This window comes from Lytechinus pictus, chromosome 4, assembly GCF_037042905.1.
Source record: "Lytechinus pictus isolate F3 Inbred chromosome 4, Lp3.0, whole genome shotgun sequence".
Lineage (NCBI taxonomy): Eukaryota > Metazoa > Echinodermata > Echinoidea > Temnopleuroida > Toxopneustidae > Lytechinus > Lytechinus pictus.
The window spans coordinates 24378103-24398394 of NC_087248.1; the positions used below are offsets into that span (position 1 = coordinate 24378103).

At 36.0% G+C, this 20292-nt stretch overlaps 1 protein-coding gene across 4 annotated transcripts in view; it reads right to left on the reverse strand.

Annotated features, from left to right (window-relative positions):
- Positions 1–5030: 5030 nt before the first annotated feature.
- Positions 5031–20292, reverse strand: part of LOC129259291 (unconventional myosin-VI-like) — a 76768-nt gene continuing 61506 nt past the window's right edge. For 2 of the 4 annotated variants that reach the window (XM_064098689.1, XM_064098690.1), the window contains exons 21-29: positions 19957–20039; positions 17700–17944; positions 15990–16151; positions 15085–15177; positions 12726–12836; positions 11314–11414; positions 9233–9373; positions 8113–8334; positions 5031–7475 (exon numbers count right to left, since the gene is read on the reverse strand). In XM_064098689.1, coding sequence (XP_063954759.1) covers positions 7282–7475; positions 8113–8334; positions 9233–9373; positions 11314–11414; positions 12726–12836; positions 15085–15177; positions 15990–16151; positions 17700–17944; positions 19957–20039 — 1352 coding nt within the window. In that variant the 3' untranslated portion in view covers positions 5031–7281. The remainder of the gene's footprint in view (positions 7476–8112; positions 8335–9232; positions 9374–11313; positions 11415–12725; positions 12837–15084; positions 15178–15989; positions 16152–17699; positions 17945–19956; positions 20040–20292) is intronic. The other 2 variants (XM_064098691.1, XM_064098692.1) reach the window with 1 other exon arrangement.

Below are 20292 nucleotides of genomic sequence, written 5' to 3' on the forward strand. Positions count from 1 at the left end.
CAATATTCGGCTTGGGCGTACGGTTGCTTCTAAGTGTAATTTCGAACAGGGTTTCAAGTACAGTCAACTCTGCATAAGTCGATCTTCTACAAGTCAAATAATTGTATTGTTAACATTCTCTTAGCCAGTTTTTACTATAAAAGCTGAACGGATTCCTGGGGCGCGTTTCATGAAAGAACTTGTCGGACGTTTTATCTGACAGTTACTATGGTAACGGTGCTTCTCAGCCGATCAAAATCGAGGAAATTTGTCAGACCAGACGACTTGTTGGACAAAAAATATTGATGAAATTGCCCTTTGTAGTCCCGAGAGATTCAACTTATGCAGAGTTTCCTGTATTTATAAGAAAGGTGATTCAGACACTGAAGCAATCAATGCACCTTGCTTATTGCATATGCTATTCTATTGCCTGCCTTCAGACCTCGCCTCCCAGTTATCACAGCCATAGATTACATTTACTTGGAGTCGGATTCATCCACTTGATTGAACAAGTAAAACTTACTTTTTGTCTCTCTTGCATAGCAGAAGCGAAACGTAGGTGCTGCTTTTCCCACGGCAGTGTTGCCGACATTGAAATCATAATTGAGCTTAAATTTTGAACTGGAGAATTGATATTTTGTCAGTTTCCTTTTTAATGTTCTTTGAAGCTGATATATAGAATGATGAATGAATAACACATTTCAATGTCAAAGGTCATTTGGGACTGTTCTAAATGTTTTTTTTTAATTGCTTTCTGCTGTATTCAACTGTGAAATGCAGGGGAGACTACCAAGGAGTTCCACTTGTTCATTCTTGATCACATTGTTCTTCCAAGGTTATATCCCTTTTAAAAAGAACAAAGCACACATAAGATGCGTTTATTGTGTGGTGCTAGAAAGCAAGTTTTATTACACATATCTCGATCTAATCACTTGTGTGCCAAGTCCCTTACAATCTAGTGCACTTTTCAAGCAGAAACTGATCACCAAAGTATCCCACGGGTGCAAACGTCAAATAGTATACGTTGTTCCAAATACGAAACACAGTACTATAGTATTAGAATCGTTAATTGTAATTGGATAGAAAAATTATGACCAAGATTAAATTGACATAATTTCGTAAAAATTTCAAACATAAATTTTCTGTTCCCCCATTATGAAATCCTGGACCGGCCCTTGATAATGATGGCAAAACGATGAAGTTTTCTATTCTAAATAATTGTATATCAGGTAGAACATTCACAAAATATGTCATGTCCTACTGTGAGCGAAACATATATACATGTATATGTAACGTCAACGTAGTGCCACCTTTTCCTAATGACATGTAAGCCGAGTAAACACCATCTGATACATAAATCCTCAACTGCAAAAAACCCAATAATCTAAGATTTTTTTTTCTTAATATTTCGAGCAGATTGTGCAATACCATAGTGAATTCTCAAACATTAAATGTCTTGGTCATTTGGTGCAACACTGAGTAATTGAATCTAATGTCCCTCATATACAGGATGGTGTCATCGCACTAAGTAACATGCACAACATACATGTAATCAAGTACTATGCTCATGATCTGCACCAACATGGAATGCAAGAGTCTTTGACACGACACTTATCAAATGAGTTAAAAATATGGATGAAAGTCAAGAAAAGTGCAGACATTTCAATGCCTAAAACATCGCTAAAATATACACAAAACTCTCGGCTATCTATATATTGCAACAACTATTTTGCTCAAGGACGAATGGTGATCACCAATATGGTACCACAGAAAGGCTTTTCTTGCACACACAAAAATACTATTCAATATCAATAATTGGTGTATAAAATATTATATTGACTAGTTAATCACTTTTTCTCTACATATATCTATTGGTGAAAGACACTGATTAAGTACAACTGTTGATGGTAATAAATATAGAATGAATTATTCCTCTTTGGGAGTGATCTATGTGCTTCTGAATACAGTTTAACAGTACAACTATAGGCAATCATTCACACATGATTTTAAATACACTTTGCCTTTCAATATATAATATACCATGAGATGAACAATTTGAATTGTCATTGCAGCGAATATGCATGAAATTTGAATACAAATACAATCTATTTCTACTTCCAATACATATACTTTGTTCTATAGCAACTAACTCACAATTTAGTCTGATTTACTCAAGTAGTGACTGACAATTATAGATATCAAGGCCATAATTTGCAAAAACAAGAAAACAACCATATTAAAAAAAATACATAATGTGACATCTAGCTAAACCTAATGTTATAAATTGAAATTGATTTGTTAGATGGTGCCCAGATTGAAAATATGATTTTTACTGCTCGAATTCGCAAAAATAATCTCAAGCTTCTAGTTTGTATTTCGATTTCTGTTCTAGATGAAAACCTATTAGGTAGATGTATAAACATATTCTGATATTTCATTAATTGCTTTAATATTACCAAGAAACTTTCCATAAATTGTGCATCCTCATAAAGGCAAATTTTGTTAAAAGGCACACTACTTTAAACACAAGGATACCTTGCGACACTCCGCAATATGATGTCGAGTAAGAATGCACAGATTTCCAATCAAAATATTAAGCCAAGCCCATCACACATTAATACTTTTTACCAGAGTAAAAATTAATACACAGATTACAAAACTTTTGCTAGACTATACTTTCCAAACAAATATTAAATTAAATTCAGTGAAAAAAAAAATCCATCATTTTTAACATGTATTTTAGAGCAAGTAACATTTTTTGTTATCCATGTATGTTATTTCACTAACTTAGAATTGTTTTCCACACAAGTCAAATATCAATGTTATTACTGGATATTGTGTGCTATATTGTGTGGAGCGTTGTGGCCCAGTGGATTAGTCTTCGGACTTTGAAACAGAGGGTCGTGGGTTCGAATCCCAGCCATGGCGTAATTTCCTTCAGCAAGAAACTGATCCACAGTGTGCTGCACTCAACCCAGGTGAGGTAAATGGGTACCGGTAGGAAGTTATTCCTTAAAAAGCTGTGTGCGCTATGAACGCCTAGCTTAGCCGGGTAATATAGGAGCGCCTTGAGCACCTAACAAGGTGGATATGTGCGCAATATAAATACCCTATATTATTATATTTTCTTGACTACAAATATTTGTGGATTAGATTTTCTGCATGACAAATGTAATGAATCATAATTCATTTTCAAAAGTATGCAATATTTAGAATTGCATAACAGATCATTGCTCAATATCATGATTTCATAAACATAACTACATAAGACATACTCTAAACCACCTACAATTCAATAATGTATGGTAATTTTTCATGTAAATATTAAAATAAATTAATTTCATACTGTTTATCATCAGTAACTCTATTGTAATAATTATAAATATTTTATTATAGGAGGAAAACATCAAGTACATTGCTATGAACACTGTAAGGAAAATCTACATCAATGATACAATAGTTGGAGCTGTATTTACTGCTTATGAGCAAAAGTCTGATAACATTAACATGGTCAAATTATTCATAAATAATTAAATAGCTTGAATTTTGAAACAATTACATTGGCAACATGCCTTCTAACTACCATGTGGATTACACAGCTGACAGCCCAGTACATTGTCCAGAAAAGAAACGTTTAGCTACCGGTAATAATTATACAAAATACAAATTAATGAACCTTTTCACTTTACACTATTCTCTATGTTATAACATCAAAGTTAAAGCTGAAGCATTTCAAGTTTTGAAACAAAATAGTGCTTTATAAAGCTAATATTTATAAATATAGATTATAAAATATAATTATTTGAATTTATGAGAGAAACATTGGTGTTGCAGTCACATAAAACAATGTGTATTGGCAATGTTCTGTGTTCTCGGTCAATCAACTTGAATTTGAAAGACCCATAGACCAATGAGACATCAATCACAGGCACATTATATATATATTATATAATTAAAGGCATCTTGACTGACTTCCGTGTCGTGTCTAGCTGGAACCTTGCTCTAAAGGCACTATGCATCTTTAACCCTGCATGCCCACCTTTTTGTCTATGATGAATATGAAAAGATGCAGGATATTCCTGCGGAAGGATGCTGCATTACTATCAAGGCACTATGCACCTTTCCTTGTATATCCCATTGTGTGGTTATGTTTGTGGGGAATCATGAGGAAAAGACGCGGAATTCCTGCGGTTAAAGACGCTGCGTTACTATAAAGGCACTATGCATCTTGGATTCCTGCATTCCCCATTGTGTGTCTATGAGAAATGTTAGGAATAGTGATGGAGAGATACAGAATTCCTGCGGTAAAAGACGCTGCGTTTCTATGAAGGCACTATGCATCTTGGTTTCCTGTATTTCCCATTTCGTGTCCACGATATATGTAAGGAATGGTGAGGAAACGACGCATCTTTCATCATTCCTTACATTACAAAGCAGCGTCTTTTACTGCGGGTAGAATTCAAGCATTATGTGTTACTATGCATTTACATGTATATAAGGGCAATATGCAATTCCCCATTGTGTAACTATGATGAATGTAAGGAATAGTGATGAAAAGACGCTTGCAGAATTCTTGCAGTAAAAGACGCTGCGTTACTATAAAGGCACTATGCATCTTGCTACCCTTGTATTTCCCATTGCGTGTTGATGACTGTGAGGATTCATAATGAAAAGACCCTTGCAGTTGCAGAATTCCAGCAGTAAAAGACGCTGAATTGCTATAAAGGCACTATGCATCTTGCTATCTTGCATTCTTCATTGTGTTGTCTATGACGGATGCTTGAAGGATTCTTGCAGGAAAAGATGCTTGCAAGATTCCTTTGAAAAGGACACGACTCAGAATTTCACTAAGATGCCTTATAAAATACATGTATTTCTGGATTACAAATCTAAAACAGAGAATACATTTCCGACAGATATTTGGTTTGAGGCAGTACCGATAAAAAAACAACAACAAAAAACCCCTGACCAACTTGGTTACATAACTGCACTTAAATGACACAATCAGACATGAAATTAGTGCACCAAAATATTGCATCCCCTGTAAGGGCATACTCGACAGAGATCCTGTGGAAATCATATAAAATAGATATATATATAAATATATTAATGTAATTGTCAGAGACGTAAACAAAGCAATTAAGTTTATGAATTTATTTGATTTGAGTAGTCAGGGAGCTTTATGAGCTGGAGTCCCAACTACCATCAAATAAATTCAAGAAGCTATCCCGACCATTCTGAGTATATAATTTCCATATTTATGTTCTATATAATAACACCCAATATTTTTAACATAATTTCCCAAAGGTCCAAATCACTCTTTATCTACTGTTGGAGGGGAGGGAGAATAAGTGTACTTTGTTTATTATTAGCATTTTTTACTTTTCATTTAAGAAAACAATTGGAAAGTGATCAGAAGAATAAATATGTTGATATCAACGCCCGACTGTGGTATTAAACTACATCATATAATAGCACTTTGAACTTGTGTAAGAACATAAATTTCATGATTAAGATTTGCATGATCAAATTTCATGATTCTTAAAGCCCTCGTTTGGCAATTTTCCAAATACCTGTGACAACAAAAAAGGGAATCGAGAGTAAATTATTGTTGAAAAATAGTTAGTTTTTGGATAATGGAATGCAGTACTTTCGTGGCAAACTTACCAACATCATTTCATTTCATCTTGATAAAAATGAAAAAAGAATTGTATATCATACTTCCTCTGTGGCCAATGTGGCCAACGTTTGGGCAATGATGTATAGAAATAAAAAAAAAAAATTTGTGAATAATACTACATTCTTGCACTCCTGATAAAATACTGGTCCGTAGCATTCATTACAATAGTAAAAAAATAAGTTTGTAAGGAATGCACCGTTTGTTTGGAATGCACTGTGAATACAGAACAGGTGTCCATTGCAAAACGAGCTGCGATCAAACGCAACGGCTGTCAACCAATGGAATGCATATATTAGGAACTTGCGCTTCATTTTCCCAGCATTCTACAATGCTTGCCCCAACGACATCAATTTTTTGGGATATATATCTTTGAGACCCCTTTTCAAAGATAAAGTAGGGTACATAATTCCTTGTGACTTGAATACCATCTTGTCTACGTTTTGGGTATATCGTCATGGAACCCCCCCCCCATTTTTCAAAATGTATGCCAATACAAAGGAGAATGAAGCCCTTCAAGCAAGTTAGGCTGTGACATAGGAGTCACAGCCAGCCAAATCAACCATTTTTTATCAGGGCCCTATACTGTGGAACAATCTCTCTGTTAAACTTCAGACAGCAAAGACATGTCAACTTTTCAATTTTAATTACAAACGACATTTACTTTACACTCAGCAACCCCTTTCTCTTGACAAATAATGTTAGCCTCACCGTTTCTTTCCTTTTTCTTTCCTGTCCTGTCTTATGCCATGTGGATGTATTTTTATGATTACGTATGTATTCTGTTTTATGTATTACATGTATGTATTACGTACTATGTGCGCTTATGAATGTTATTTTGGGCCATCCAAACAAGCCTGATAAGCTTTCATTTGGTCCACCACTATTTCAAAATGTATATTTATATTGCTTTGTATATATTTTAATTTTGTGGATATAAATGAAATGAGTGAGGAGGAGATGTGGGAGTGATGGAAGGAGATTCAGGGGGATGAGCAAGAGTTCCAAAGGAGCGAGTCTCGCCCCTAAAGCATGGGATTTGGGAGTGTCCGACAACATATCTGGATTCACGAATTTCTCCTGGAATGTTAGCATTCATCTAATTTTTGCTTTCGGTGAATATCAAGGTGCAATAGTTCATTACAAATCAAGCCTTGCATATGAATCAATGAATAGATTACAATGCCCTTCTTGCACAAACTTCGATTGGAGTTTAACTATAAATTGTTCTTATTTATACATAATTCATTCATGTTACTACACACATTCACTGCATAAAACCCCCCCAAATAATGATATGGATACTTGAAAGTATGCACCATTAAAATTCATGCCTCTGCCATCGCTATTTCTGAAATTTTTCATGTCATAATCTTATCAGATCCTCAAGTCCAATTGGATCTATAAGTCTGAACTGACCTGTCATATGGCTTTATAAGTATTTCTAGTTCATTAATATACCATTTTTATTCAACAATAAGTTAACCAGTGCACCTCAAAACTGGAATAAAGTCCTAAAATGAAGAAACTAATTTTGATTCACAACATTTGATTTCAATACACAAAAAAAGGAGAAAGAATGAGAGTGCAGATTCTACTTCAAAGCTTAAGAAAGTTGGTAAGCGTTAACGTGTTTTCAAGCTCTGCGTTGCCCAGTTTGGCCTTGCTTGCTTGTTGCGGACCGCGGTCAGGTGGTACTCGTGACCGCCGCTCTGCTTCCACGGCTCCTCAAACTCGCGCTCGACGATCTCTGCGTTTGGGCGCCGTGTAAGCCCCGTCTCTTCGAGACTCATCTCGCACATGTTCTCATCGTCTTTACCTGTCAAAGATGAATGAAATCAAATGAGTTTCAAAATTCTGTGTAGGAAGGTTTGAATCCCCACCAATGTTTTAATCATAAAGCAAACATAATTGAATCGGACATGAAATGAATAGACAAAGTATTTTGAAATTGAGAACTGACGCCATAGCATTATTTAGCCCATCTTGATGAGCTGACAATCTTTCCTCCATGTATCTTCATAGCATTAAGCTCCAAGCACACAGCTTTACAGCAAATTTAGACTTTTATAATACATGGATGTTCAAAAGTTAAAATGAACCCATGCCCCTCCTTAAAATATGAGTGTTAAAAGAGTATAAAATCCATTTTACATCACAACTGGAGTACAACCCCCCTTTTAATAGTTACAAGTAACAAATATAAAAAAAAAAACCCAAAACATGTTGCCTCATGACATTAAAAATAAAATGGCTCAGAAACATATTAATCACAGTAAATTACTCATAAATCTGGGGAGCCTTTCATGAAGAAAACACACAGTAATTTTCACTGACATACATGTTATAAGCTACCGAAATCCTTGCATCTGATTGGCTTAGAGCAAACTTGCTACTTAAAAAATCACTATTTGTTTCATGAAACCCTCCCTTGGCGTACATAAAAGTAACGCTACCTGCAACAAGAAGAACGGGGACCTTGGTTGGATGTAGTTCCATTTGACGAGCAATCCACTGCCCGTCAAAATGAGCGTACCACCAGCCCCTCTCGGGCATCTGCCCCGGGGCCACCGATTCTGTCACGGTGAACGGTACCCTGAAGAAACGCTGGATATTCTGATTGGTCGGGGGTGCCTTCGTAGTCTTAGGGGGAGGGGCAAGCCGGTTATACTGCTGCGCTGTATGTAGAAACAACAATATATAGATATTATACCTGTGTCAAATATTTCATACAATCAAAAGCACATTTTCAAGAAGTTCATGTGCATTTTTTTGTATGAAGTGTATTTTTATAAGTATATTTTACGATTTTGATGTCAGGATTTTAATATCAATTTGCCATTTAATTTTTATGTTCAATACTGATATACTATTTTAATGTAACTGTTTTTTATTGATTATGTGGAAATGTGCATGACCAAAGACATTGTACATTAAAAGTGCATGACTGAAACTGCATGTACATGTATCTAATGATTAGTGTATGAATAGTACATGGCGGCCATTGTGTCTATGAAGTGTACATGACTGAAAACTAAGAATGAGTATATGTACATGTACATATACATATAATGTGCATATAATTGCACTTTAATACATTATACGACTGGAAACTGTGTGTGAATAGTGTACGATTGAAAACTATGTGTATGAATAGTGTATGATTGAAAACTATGGCCCGTATTCTGAAGTCGGGTTTAACTTAAACTCGGGTTTAAAGTTGTGGTTTAAGTATGGATAGCCAATTGTTAGATAAGCCACTAACAGTAGAGATATAACATAATCATTCATAATTGTCTAGGAAGTATAAATAGATGATTGCCTTCACCCTCGATGAATCAGGAAAGAGCACAGTAAACATGAGAAACATACAACTTTATAACAATTTTGACACTTTGGGCTTCCCATAATTTTAGCACAGAGTTAGACCATGGTCCAAGTTTAACCTGACTTCAGGATACGGGCCTATGAGTATGAATAGTGTACAGTATGATTGACAACTATCTGTATGAATGTACATGTATGATTGAAAACTATGTGTATGAATAGCGTATGATTGAAAACAGAAGTACGAACCACTATCAAAGATAGATTGCGGAGCTCTTTCAGGGCCATCCTTGTTGCCAGGGGCAACCTTCTTGTTCTTCATCTTCCAGGCATGGTAGACCTTCAGACGACGATGAAACTCCTCCTTGCAGGCAGACAGCAGTACGATGTCTAGCATTGAAAAGTACATTTGTAGAGCAGATTTTAGAAAGGAAATATGAGGTGATCACAGGCAAATTTGACAATGCAAAGCATTTTCTATGCTAAAAAAGCAAATTTACAAAAAGAAAAATCATACATTGTTTTCTTGGTACGCCAGATTTCCCCAAGTCTAGTCTATCTCAAATATATTTTATTAAGAAAATAGGGAACTTTCTTTTTTATTATTCATAGTACTGGGTACATGAAATATCATATCATATTTTCGCACACTTGTATTAAAACATGTCTTCCTTGTTACAAAATAAGTTTCGGTAATGATTTTCTTAGAGTAAATCAAACGTTCATATCTTGTTACATTCTTGGAGTACAAAATTTGTAAAAACATAATATCAGATAACAAAATATAAAATAATTGAGGAGATGACATCGCCAGCTAGCTCATTGCATATTCATACGGATATGCATAAAGCTGTTAAATAATGAAAAACTTTGAAATGTCAACTTTATTATTCCTCATCAAATTTTGATGGAATTTTCAGCATTTTGTTTGCCCGATTTTACTCTTCCAAGTATCTTGTTTAAATTACATAATTTTCAGCCTGGGTATACCCCCCGGGTTCACGAAAATCTGTCTGAAAGAAGAAACAATCTATTTTTTTTTTTACTGTTTTCAATTTATTACATTACATGCAATGCGAGCAGCTACAATGTAACTCATATTGCCATATGATATACTGTACGTTCCATAAAATGGCCCCTTTTTCAGAAAATTGAGAATGGATTTACATGCAATATGCACACAAGCAGACCTGCCAACCTCTGGGAATGAAAAATTGTATTCTGTGATAAAAAAAATGTATTTTTCCCCCAAAAAGTGTATTTCATAATAAAATGCTTGGCGCACACGCTCATCGCGGCGCTCAAGCTGCATGCAAGCTAACATGCGCACTGCTCTTGCAGATGAAAAAAAAACAAAATTGAAACATGTGTATATATCTCACCCTGGTTTTAACAAAATAATTGAAAAAAAAAAGTTACCTGAAATTACATTGATCTAATAACCATGTGTGTAAGTTTAATGAAATAGAGACATATAGAGATGATTTTTCTCAATAAATTACGATTTTGTAAATAAAAAAAATTTTTTACATATTTGTATGAGAAGAATATATTCAGTCATCAAGAATCATTAAAACTTATTGACTTTATATACATGAAACACGATACAAAGCCACTGCTTGCATATGTTGTCACAAAATCAAAACTTAACTGTTTTACGATTTGTGTTGAACTATGACCAACATGTTTCACTAATCATTTATTTTGTTGTTGCTTTTTATCAAAGCCAACCTATCATTAGGATAAATATGAATTATATCAGAACATTGACAAATCCAGGTAGGGGCACATGTGGGCCCCATCTTACAAAGAGTTCAATCGTAACTCTATGGATATCCATCAGTGTCGTAATTTTTTCTACAGGAAATTTGCAAAATGTCCTTGTAAACAAAGGAACACACCAAATTGTCAATAAATCAATGAATTTATGGATATACATTCATACCCAGAATTGATTTTGAACAAACATGCATTTTATATGTTGACTTTGCTGGCTTTCCATAGTTGCGATTGATTGGATCAATCGCAACTCTTTGTAAGATCGGCCCCTGGCCTGTGCCCCCCCCCCTTTATGAGAGCCAAAACAAATATTTGTTACGGGAATAGATGTCGTGCATACGAAAGTGAGGATCTTTTTTTTATTTTGCTGGTCAATTTCTTTGTGGCATAAATTACCATTAAATTGGAATTGAAGACCTTTATTGATGGACTTATATTTTTCTCTACAAAAGCCCCCCCCCCCCCCCCCCCCGCGTGGAAAATCCTGGATCCACCCCTGTATGAGAAAATGACTCAATTATAATATGAAATGACTTTATAATAATATTCACCAGTTGATGTGTTGATAGTATCTCTCAGATCAGCATACTTCCACGTTGTTAGGTCAAGTGACTTGGTCGGTGCTGCAGCCTGAACCACAGTCGCTTCAGCGCTGCAATGATAGGACGGTGTTAGTGTGAATGAACCCTGGATACCATTGTTAGTATAATACACAATGGGTGATTTCAAGTTCAGTGTTGGCCTTTCGGTGTTGGTGTTAGGTCAATTTTTACAGGAGTATACATGTATAAAACCAAACATGAAATGAACTTGATCCTGACAAGTCGCTCACTAGGTGTTGTTGGGCTGTCAATATTGTGATCCGGGGGGCGTTTCATGAAAGGACTTGTCGGACGTTTTATCAGACAAGTCCCATTTTATCCGACAGTTACCATAGTAACAGTACCTCTCAGCCAATCAACATCAGAGAAAGATGACAGATCTGACAACTTGTCGGATGAAAATGTTGATGAAACACCCCCCTGGTTACATTTAAAAATCGGAATAGGTTTTCAAGCTGGGAAATGCAATCCGTATTGCGCTTCCAACACCAACACCAACACCGCACTCGAGATCGCCCAGTTTGGCCATTTCATAATACATGCACGTAAGTTGAACCCTTATTGTGATGTCACTCCTTCGCGTTAATCCTGAGAGATTAGTCAACATCATGAGTTCAACTCTGTTTAAAATCCTCGTGTTTCTCTTCTAAGTGATTACAAACCTTATTTGAATGATGCAGTTTTCCTGGGATTCTCCTGATTAATTATTATTCATCCCTTCACTTTGGGATTAATCATTGGCTTAAACATTTCCTTCTTTAACTTTCAAAATCTCACTCACGGAGCGAGGTATGTATGAAAATGTTGGAAACCCGCAAAGAGAAAAAGGCCTCTCATGATAACGTTAAATGCGCATGTAGTATGAAATGTACAAATTATTTCTCATATTAAGATTATTATAATGAATATAATAAAAGTGGCTACTTCTATAGCGTACAGGTACACCTCTTGGAGCTCAAGCTTCAAGAAAATACAATATGCACATAGACTATAAAAAAATTATCCTGAACATACTGTAATGTATCATAAAAATTGTTTAATGACAGAGGAAGAAATGGATATTCAGTTGGGACATGAACGCTTCTGTTGATGAAAGATGGCATAATTGGATAAGTAGTTGATTACAGAGGTTCGGTCTTATAACTATAAAAAACATCATACCCTGGTCCTTGTTTTGCATGAGCCAAGTTTGAAATGGAAGAATCAAACCATTTTTTTTCCACTGGACATCCCAAAAATGAAAGCATTCAACCTACATGTAACACCTAATGCCTGATTTTGTTATTTAGGGGATATATAAGATTAAAAGTTTCTATAAAAGTGTCATGAACTTGGTTTATATTGAGAATAAATATGCATACAAAATGGCCTGGGATGGAGACTGAGTTGGAGGAGATACTCTTGGGGATGGTGGGTTCGATACTGGTCGTGATTTATTGTGAACAGGTGATGCAGTTACTGATGCCTCGACTCTTCACCGTTTCAAAATACATGCATGCAATTTGAGGAATTGAATAAAAGTTACATCAATCGTAGAAATGATATACCAAAGAAATGAAATATTCGTTAATAAAATTTAAAAAGTCCTTTACAAATTACAGGGGGCCAATTATAGGATAAATAGGAATATATCATAATGGTATAGAAAATGATGGTAACATGATAGGGGAGGGAATGAAGAATTAAACAAAGTAAAAGAACAAAAGAAAAAGCATATTCAAACATGAATAAATTTATTATCCAATAAAAAGAATGTCCTCAAAGAGCAGTACAGTCACTTAATAGTAAAACAAAGGCAAAGGGCCAATGCAATCCAAATTCAAGTTAATTCCTAATGTTGCACGGTGATATATCAACTTATGTATCGCTATTGAAGTATTCAGGTACATTTCATCGATTTTTGACTAATCTTTAAAAGAGTACTGTTCAACTTTATGAGCTCTAGTCTTTCAAACATAGAGTTAAAATTGATTTGATCAACCTCAACTACAGTGCGAGTCAGAAAAAATGTTGCACTTTTTAAATTCAATATTTTTCAAGGAAATGCGGGATTCAGAGAGAAATTCTAGCTTCCTGTCTCCAATCTTCCACACGTTGTCCCATTTCTCTCGATGCACTTCTGAGCTCGATGGAGCATTGCTGCCATGGCCCTGCGACGTGTCTAAATCAAAATCGGTTCATCAGAGCAACATGTGGAAGATTGAAGACGGAAGCTTTATCCAAGTTGTGGCCAAAATGACAATGAAAAGGAACTTTTCAGTGAAGATGATTTATTGATTTACTGGTTCTCTTGTTTATTTTTCTTGATTAATAAACATACGCATAAAATTTACGCTCATTGTTTGTGTGAATGCTTTTGTCTGTTTCAGAGGGTACAGGTACTCTCCTGACTTGGCGCAAATGGGTTTTTACACTTTTTCAAACAATGGCTGTCGTGCACTCAGCCATAACAACAACACTGAAACAAATTTTACCAAGTGACAAAGGAATATTTACTCTATCTGTACATGCTAGAAATTCTCTCTGAATCCCAAATTTTCTTGAAAAATACTTAATAAATTTTTTCTGACTCGCACTGTATATAGAAATCCATCAAAATCATAATCTATTCTACAGGAAATTTGAACAATGTCGCTGGAAACAAAGAGAAGCACAGTTAATATTCAAGAAACAGTGAATTTATGAATATACATCATATCTAGAAAATGTTTTGAACAAACATGCATTTTAGATGTTGATGTTGCTGGCTTTCCATACTTGTGGTTGATCGGATCAATTGCAACTTTTTAGACAGTGCCCATCTTACAAAGAGTTGCGTTTGATCCAATCAATTGTAACTATAGAAAGCCAGCAAAGTCAACATATAAAATGCATGTTTGTTCAAATTTTTTTTCTAGATATGAATGTACGTCAATAAATTCATTGATTTCTTGACAATTTGGTGTGTTCTCCTTCGTTTACAATTGACATTTTGCGAATATCCTGCAGAAAAAATATGACACTGATGGATTTCCAGAGTTACGATTGATTGGATCACTTGTAACTCTATGTAAGACGGGGCCCAGATCTCATCACCCCCTTTGACAACATCCGTCAATCAGAGTGACTTTGTATAAGCAACGGTATGTTACTGCCCACAGCACATACCGGTACTCCCAAGAGAATTCCACACTTTCATACATATTTACAATAATAGTTTTACACTGGCTTTCTTTTGTTGGTGATACTACATGATGTCACATATCGCACCTTTTATGTTAGAACACTAAATTCCACTGTCACTTGCTAGCTCACTAATAAAATGCTGGCTGATGACTGACAGATGTCACAGTGTGGATCAGATTATTGAAGATTGCACATTTTGAATCATGCATCAACATTGTCGTCTCCAAACGATTCATTGCATTTCATTTTCATGCCTTTGGTTTTATAAAAACACAAGGAATGAGAAAATGTGGTTACAGGTTCCATGACATTTGCTCCGGCGACAATTGCTCCGATGGAATATCTGCACGTTATTAAGCCAAACATAAAACCTAACCACCAAAACTAAATAAACCATAATCCCAATCTTTACATTATTCTGAACCACAAACTCTATCACAATCCTAACTCTAAACTCTATGCTCTTTGAAATATTAAGATCGGAGCAAATGTCACAGAGGAGCAAATGTCGTGTCACCGAAAATGTCGTGTCACCGAAAATGAGGTGTTTCTTACCGAGCTACAAGAGATTCCTCCGCAATCACCTGGGAGTTAGCCTCCTCAGAGAGACGCTGGGCTAATTCATAGTCCCGACGTTCCTGCTCCTCCCTATATAAATACAAAACGTGATTAAAATATTTGATTCTGTTTACTCTCGTAGGAACTCTGCAGGAAAGCTTTTTGCTGGTAAACGCCAAGCTGGTATATAACCAATTACTTAGGAAACATTTTACGTCTAGGTTGACCAGTCATAGTGGCTGACCTTATACACGACAGATATTACTCTCTGGTCTTTTTATCGAAGTGGAGAAAATGGCAGAATGGGGATTTGAACTTACAACCTTGCGATTATGAGTCCAATGCTCTAACCACTGGACCACATGACCCGTTGTTTATTTGATATAATTGTATAGAGCATATTTTCCACAAATTAGAGCTTTGATATTCCATCCCTGGTCAGTACAGGAAAAAAAGATATATACAAAAATTACCAGGCAGTGACCATAAGTCCAGTGCATACAGGATCGGGATATTATAATTATAGCTAACTTAAACGTTTCTAATTTTTGTTTGAATTGATCCAATATTGATGACGATCTAGAAGAGATTAGGAGATAAGCACTGACCACAGAGGAGAATGTCAAAACAATTACAATAATTTGGCAAATTAACACAGTCTTCTTTTAAGTGTGATCTATCTATCTATCTATCTATCTATACAAATCAAGTTGATGCTTTTGCCTATCTATCTACACAAATCAAGCTGATGCTTTTGCCAATCAAATGTTTATTTAAAGCCTGACATTTTTGACGATCCTTTGTCTTCTGGACGCAATGTATCGTGTAGTGTGCACTGGGCTTTATAATATCTTTGAAAATCGGATCGAAATGTATCGTGTAGGGTGTGCCGAGCCTTATACCTTCTACGTTGATCTTCTTCCGCTTGTCGCTGCATCTCCTCCAGCTTCTGTCTGTCCGCTTCTATTTGCCTTTTCTCTGCTTCCAATCTTTTCCTCTCTTCCTCTAGTTGGATACGAAGCTCCTCCTCTTCCTTGAGGCGCTTTGCTTCCATTTCTGCTTTCCTGCATGCAAGAGGTGAGTAAATATTGCAAGATTAATAAAGTCATCAAGCTTGCAAAGCTACCTGAAATAATGATGATGATGATAATCATAATAACAAAATAATAACATCCTAATGGCACTCTGTATCCTGATCAGGGCAGGACAATACAAGATCTTGTTCTTTACTGAAATGACAAAAACAAATCAAATTAATAATAATAAACAACATTTATATAGCACTTAATACAAATGTTTCTAAGCGCTGCAAATTATTACCATGGCGTTAGCACTGCTACGATAATCGAACACTTGAATATTCAAGGAATTCCTTCCAATGACCCATTTACTACACCTGGGTGGAGAGTGGCAAATGTAGATAAACGCAAGTGCCATGGTGGGATTCAAACCCCAGACTTTGTGGTTCAAAGTTCTGAGGCTTATCCACTTAGCCACAACACAACATGTAGCAGTATTTTGATGACAAACACAAGAATTGATATTGATGATGGCTCAGATGTCTGGCCATAATTATTGGCAGGGAAATAATTACACGGGCCTAGGACCGATTTCACCCTGAAATGCTCAAGAGCCCTGGAAAATCCCTATTCATTGCAATATCATATCTTATTTAACGGTCAAGTCCACCCCAGAAAAATGTTGATTTGAATAGAGAAAAATCAAACTAGCATAACGCTGAAAACTTCATCAAAATCAGATGTAAACTAAGAAAGTTAATGACATTTTAAAGTTCAGCTTATTTTTCATAAAACAGTGATACGCACAACTCAGTGACATGCAAACGATTATGTCCCTCAATTTTTTATTTTTTTATTGTTTGAATTATGCAATATTTAATTTTTTACAGATTTGACAATAAGGACCAACTTGACTGAACCATATTGTAATTAAACAATGCTTAAATCCACATGTTCCCAGAGGAATTAATAGCTGTTTCACTTGATAATGAGGAGAAAATTAGAATATTTCATATTTCATATAACAAAATACAAAAGAAATAGTAAGTGGATGATGTCATCAGTCTCCTCATTTGCATACCGACCAGGATGTGCATATAACTATTTTTTTTAATTAAGCGAAACTCTAAAATGTCATAACTTTCCTGTTTCACACCTGATTTTGATGAAATTGTCAGTGTTGTGCTTGTTGGATTTTTCTCTTTTCATTCAAATCAACTTTTTGTTGGGATGGACTTGTCCTTTAAAGTTGTAGATTCAGGCCGCAAGTTTTAAAAGTAGCCCCCGAATATAACACATTATTTTCTTTGCCTGTTATTGAGAAATGATGAGTTCGGGTGGCTCAATCTGGCAAATACATAAAACCAGCATGCTACACACACGGTCCCTGATTAGAAACAGCCACTCTACTTGTCCTTTTTCAGAAAAATTGTTGACTTTAATATTCATAATACTAAACAGGTTCATTATTGCGGACTGAAATAATCGCTAGAGGGTATTCATTTGTCTCGCAATCTACTATGGCCAACAATATTCATGCCATCAAAATTCATGAAAAGGACACCTGAATCAATGCAATTTCAGTTTACTCACAATCTCTTTTCTTCTTCCTCCTGCTTCTTCTTCCTTTCTCTCTCTTCTTTCTCGGCCTTCCTCTTTCTCTCTTCCTCTTCTCGTCTCTTCCGCTCCCTTTCCATCTCTTCTTGTATCTTGCGGAGTCTCTCCGCCTCGGCGTCCTCCGCTTTCTTCTTGTTGATCAGGTCGAGGAGTTGCTTCCTCATCTGATTGGACAGGTTTAGGTAGGCGTCCTCCATCTGTCTCCTGGTCATGACGGTCGTCTGGAGGGTGATCAAACAAAAGACAGCGAATGTTATTTGTTTACTTGTACTTAGTATTATCCGACAAAATGATAAAAAACGTGACAAAATACAATAGAAACATTACAAGAATAGCATAAAATTGTGCACCGGCTAATATGCCTGGGGATCACCTAAAAAAAATAAGATTTTTGTTGAGAGGTTATCCACATTAGCTGGTGCCAACATAGTATATTAAGTAAAATAGAGGATGACTCAAATGCATTGAATGCCAATTACAATGAAGTAATATAGACATAAATACAAACATGTAATATAATCAAATTTTGAAATAAATCGTCACTGTTACACAAGAGAAAAAAACAAAAACATTGGTATCAAATTGTCATGGTGATGCAAGAACTCCCTTAACACCACACTTTAGTGCATTCCATGCGCACAAATTTGCCCTTAGCAATAGGCATATTAAAAGGGCATTGCGTGGAGGTGTTTCTGCACTGACAGGGGGGGGGGGGCAAAAATGTTTTGCTACATGCGTTCTTGCACCGACACAGGAAAATTAAGGAGCAATGAAAGAAATGCAAATCGAATCAAATGTAAAATTGATGCAGTTATCGAAAAAGAAGAAAAAGAGAGTGAACTGAACAATACAGGAACTCGTTCTTCCCATCGACTATCATTGAGTGGAATCACCTGAGTGACGCTGTCATCAACCCAACATCGACAAGCTCATTCAAGAAGGCCATTGACAGAAACTTCTAATCCTCACTCCGCCCTCTCTCACCCAATGCGTTTATGCCCAGGAGGGCCCTGCATCGTACACATCCAGATCCAGAGTGGTACGTCAATTACATGTACCTTTTTAGTTGAATTTTGAGACATTCAAAGCAATATATCGGCTTCCATGGGGAGTGGATTATCATTTGCTGACCCAAGACTTTGTGAATCTTGCTGGAAATAACCAGTAATAGAGACTTTCTTTGGGGCTAGCAAATTCAATGAACCAGGGAGAAATTCTTGGGTCGAGCTTGGGTTAGCCTTGGGTAACTGTCGGGCCAGGGAAAGTGACATCATGACTTCACCACAAGCCAACTTCCAATCGCATTACATAACGTCTGATAGTCCTAAATCTCTTCCACACTGTGTCCGCTGTTTCATAAAGCTGTTCGTAAGTTAAGAGCAAATTTAAGAACGACTCGTGAACCTTTCTTATGCGCTAGATGATCACCAATGAACATTTAATTATGACGATCATTTACCACAAGAAAGGATCACCAGTTGTTTTTAAAGTAACCTTAACTTATGAACAGCTTTATGAAACAGCACCCTTATTATCATCTAAATGGCTGTAGTATGCCCATGAAATCTGATTCACTTATCACTATTCGATGTAATTCTTAAATCCATAAAACAGGCTGGCTTCAATTCTCTTCAATCCCTTGCCACATGTCTCTGCAACAAACTCCCCCCATTTTATGAATTGCTACCTAACTTGACCTATTCGAAAAGCTGTTCAAAACATGTTATAAGTATTTAGTCGTAACTTGCTTTATGCCTCAAACATCCCTTTGTATCCCCTTGAATAAGGAACTATATAAATCAAATTATCATCATCATCATTGTGGAGCGTCATGGCCCAGTGGATTAGTCTCCGGACTTTGAAACAGAGGGTCATGGGTTCAAATCCCAACCATGGCGTAGTTTCCTTCAGCAAGGAATTCATCCACAGTGTGCTGCACTCGACCCAGGTGAGGTAAATGGGTACCGGCAGGAAGTAATTCCTCAAAAAGCTGTGTACACCTGAATAGGTAGCCTAGCTTCGCCGGGGGAATAACAATTGGAGCAGGGCCCGCTGGGAGAATAGTTTTCGGAACTGAAGTGGCTACCCTGGGTAAATATACCGTTATCATTATCATCAGCATCATCATCATCATTATTATTATCATCATTTCAATTATCATTATTGTAATTATTATTACTATTATCATTATTATCATTATTGTCATGATTATTATTATAAAGAGATAACATACCTTTATCTTGATAATAAGATCTTCTAAAGCCTTGCTAGTCGCAGCGACTTGTTGTTGAGCTTGTTTGTCTTTAATTGTCTTTGCTGTTTAAAAAAAAACATACCAGAAGAAATATCAGACAGGTAGGCAGACAGAATGCACAGAAATTAATAATTATAACAGAAATCAACATTTCATGTTCATTTCATATCAAACAACTTGCTCCTCATCACAAGATGCACTCCTGCAAGCTGAGTGTTGAATGCTGAATGACATCAACACTACAATGTTGGGCGAGCCCAGAGAAACAAACTTTTTTTAATGCATCACCTGACTTCACATATAAATATCTGGGGT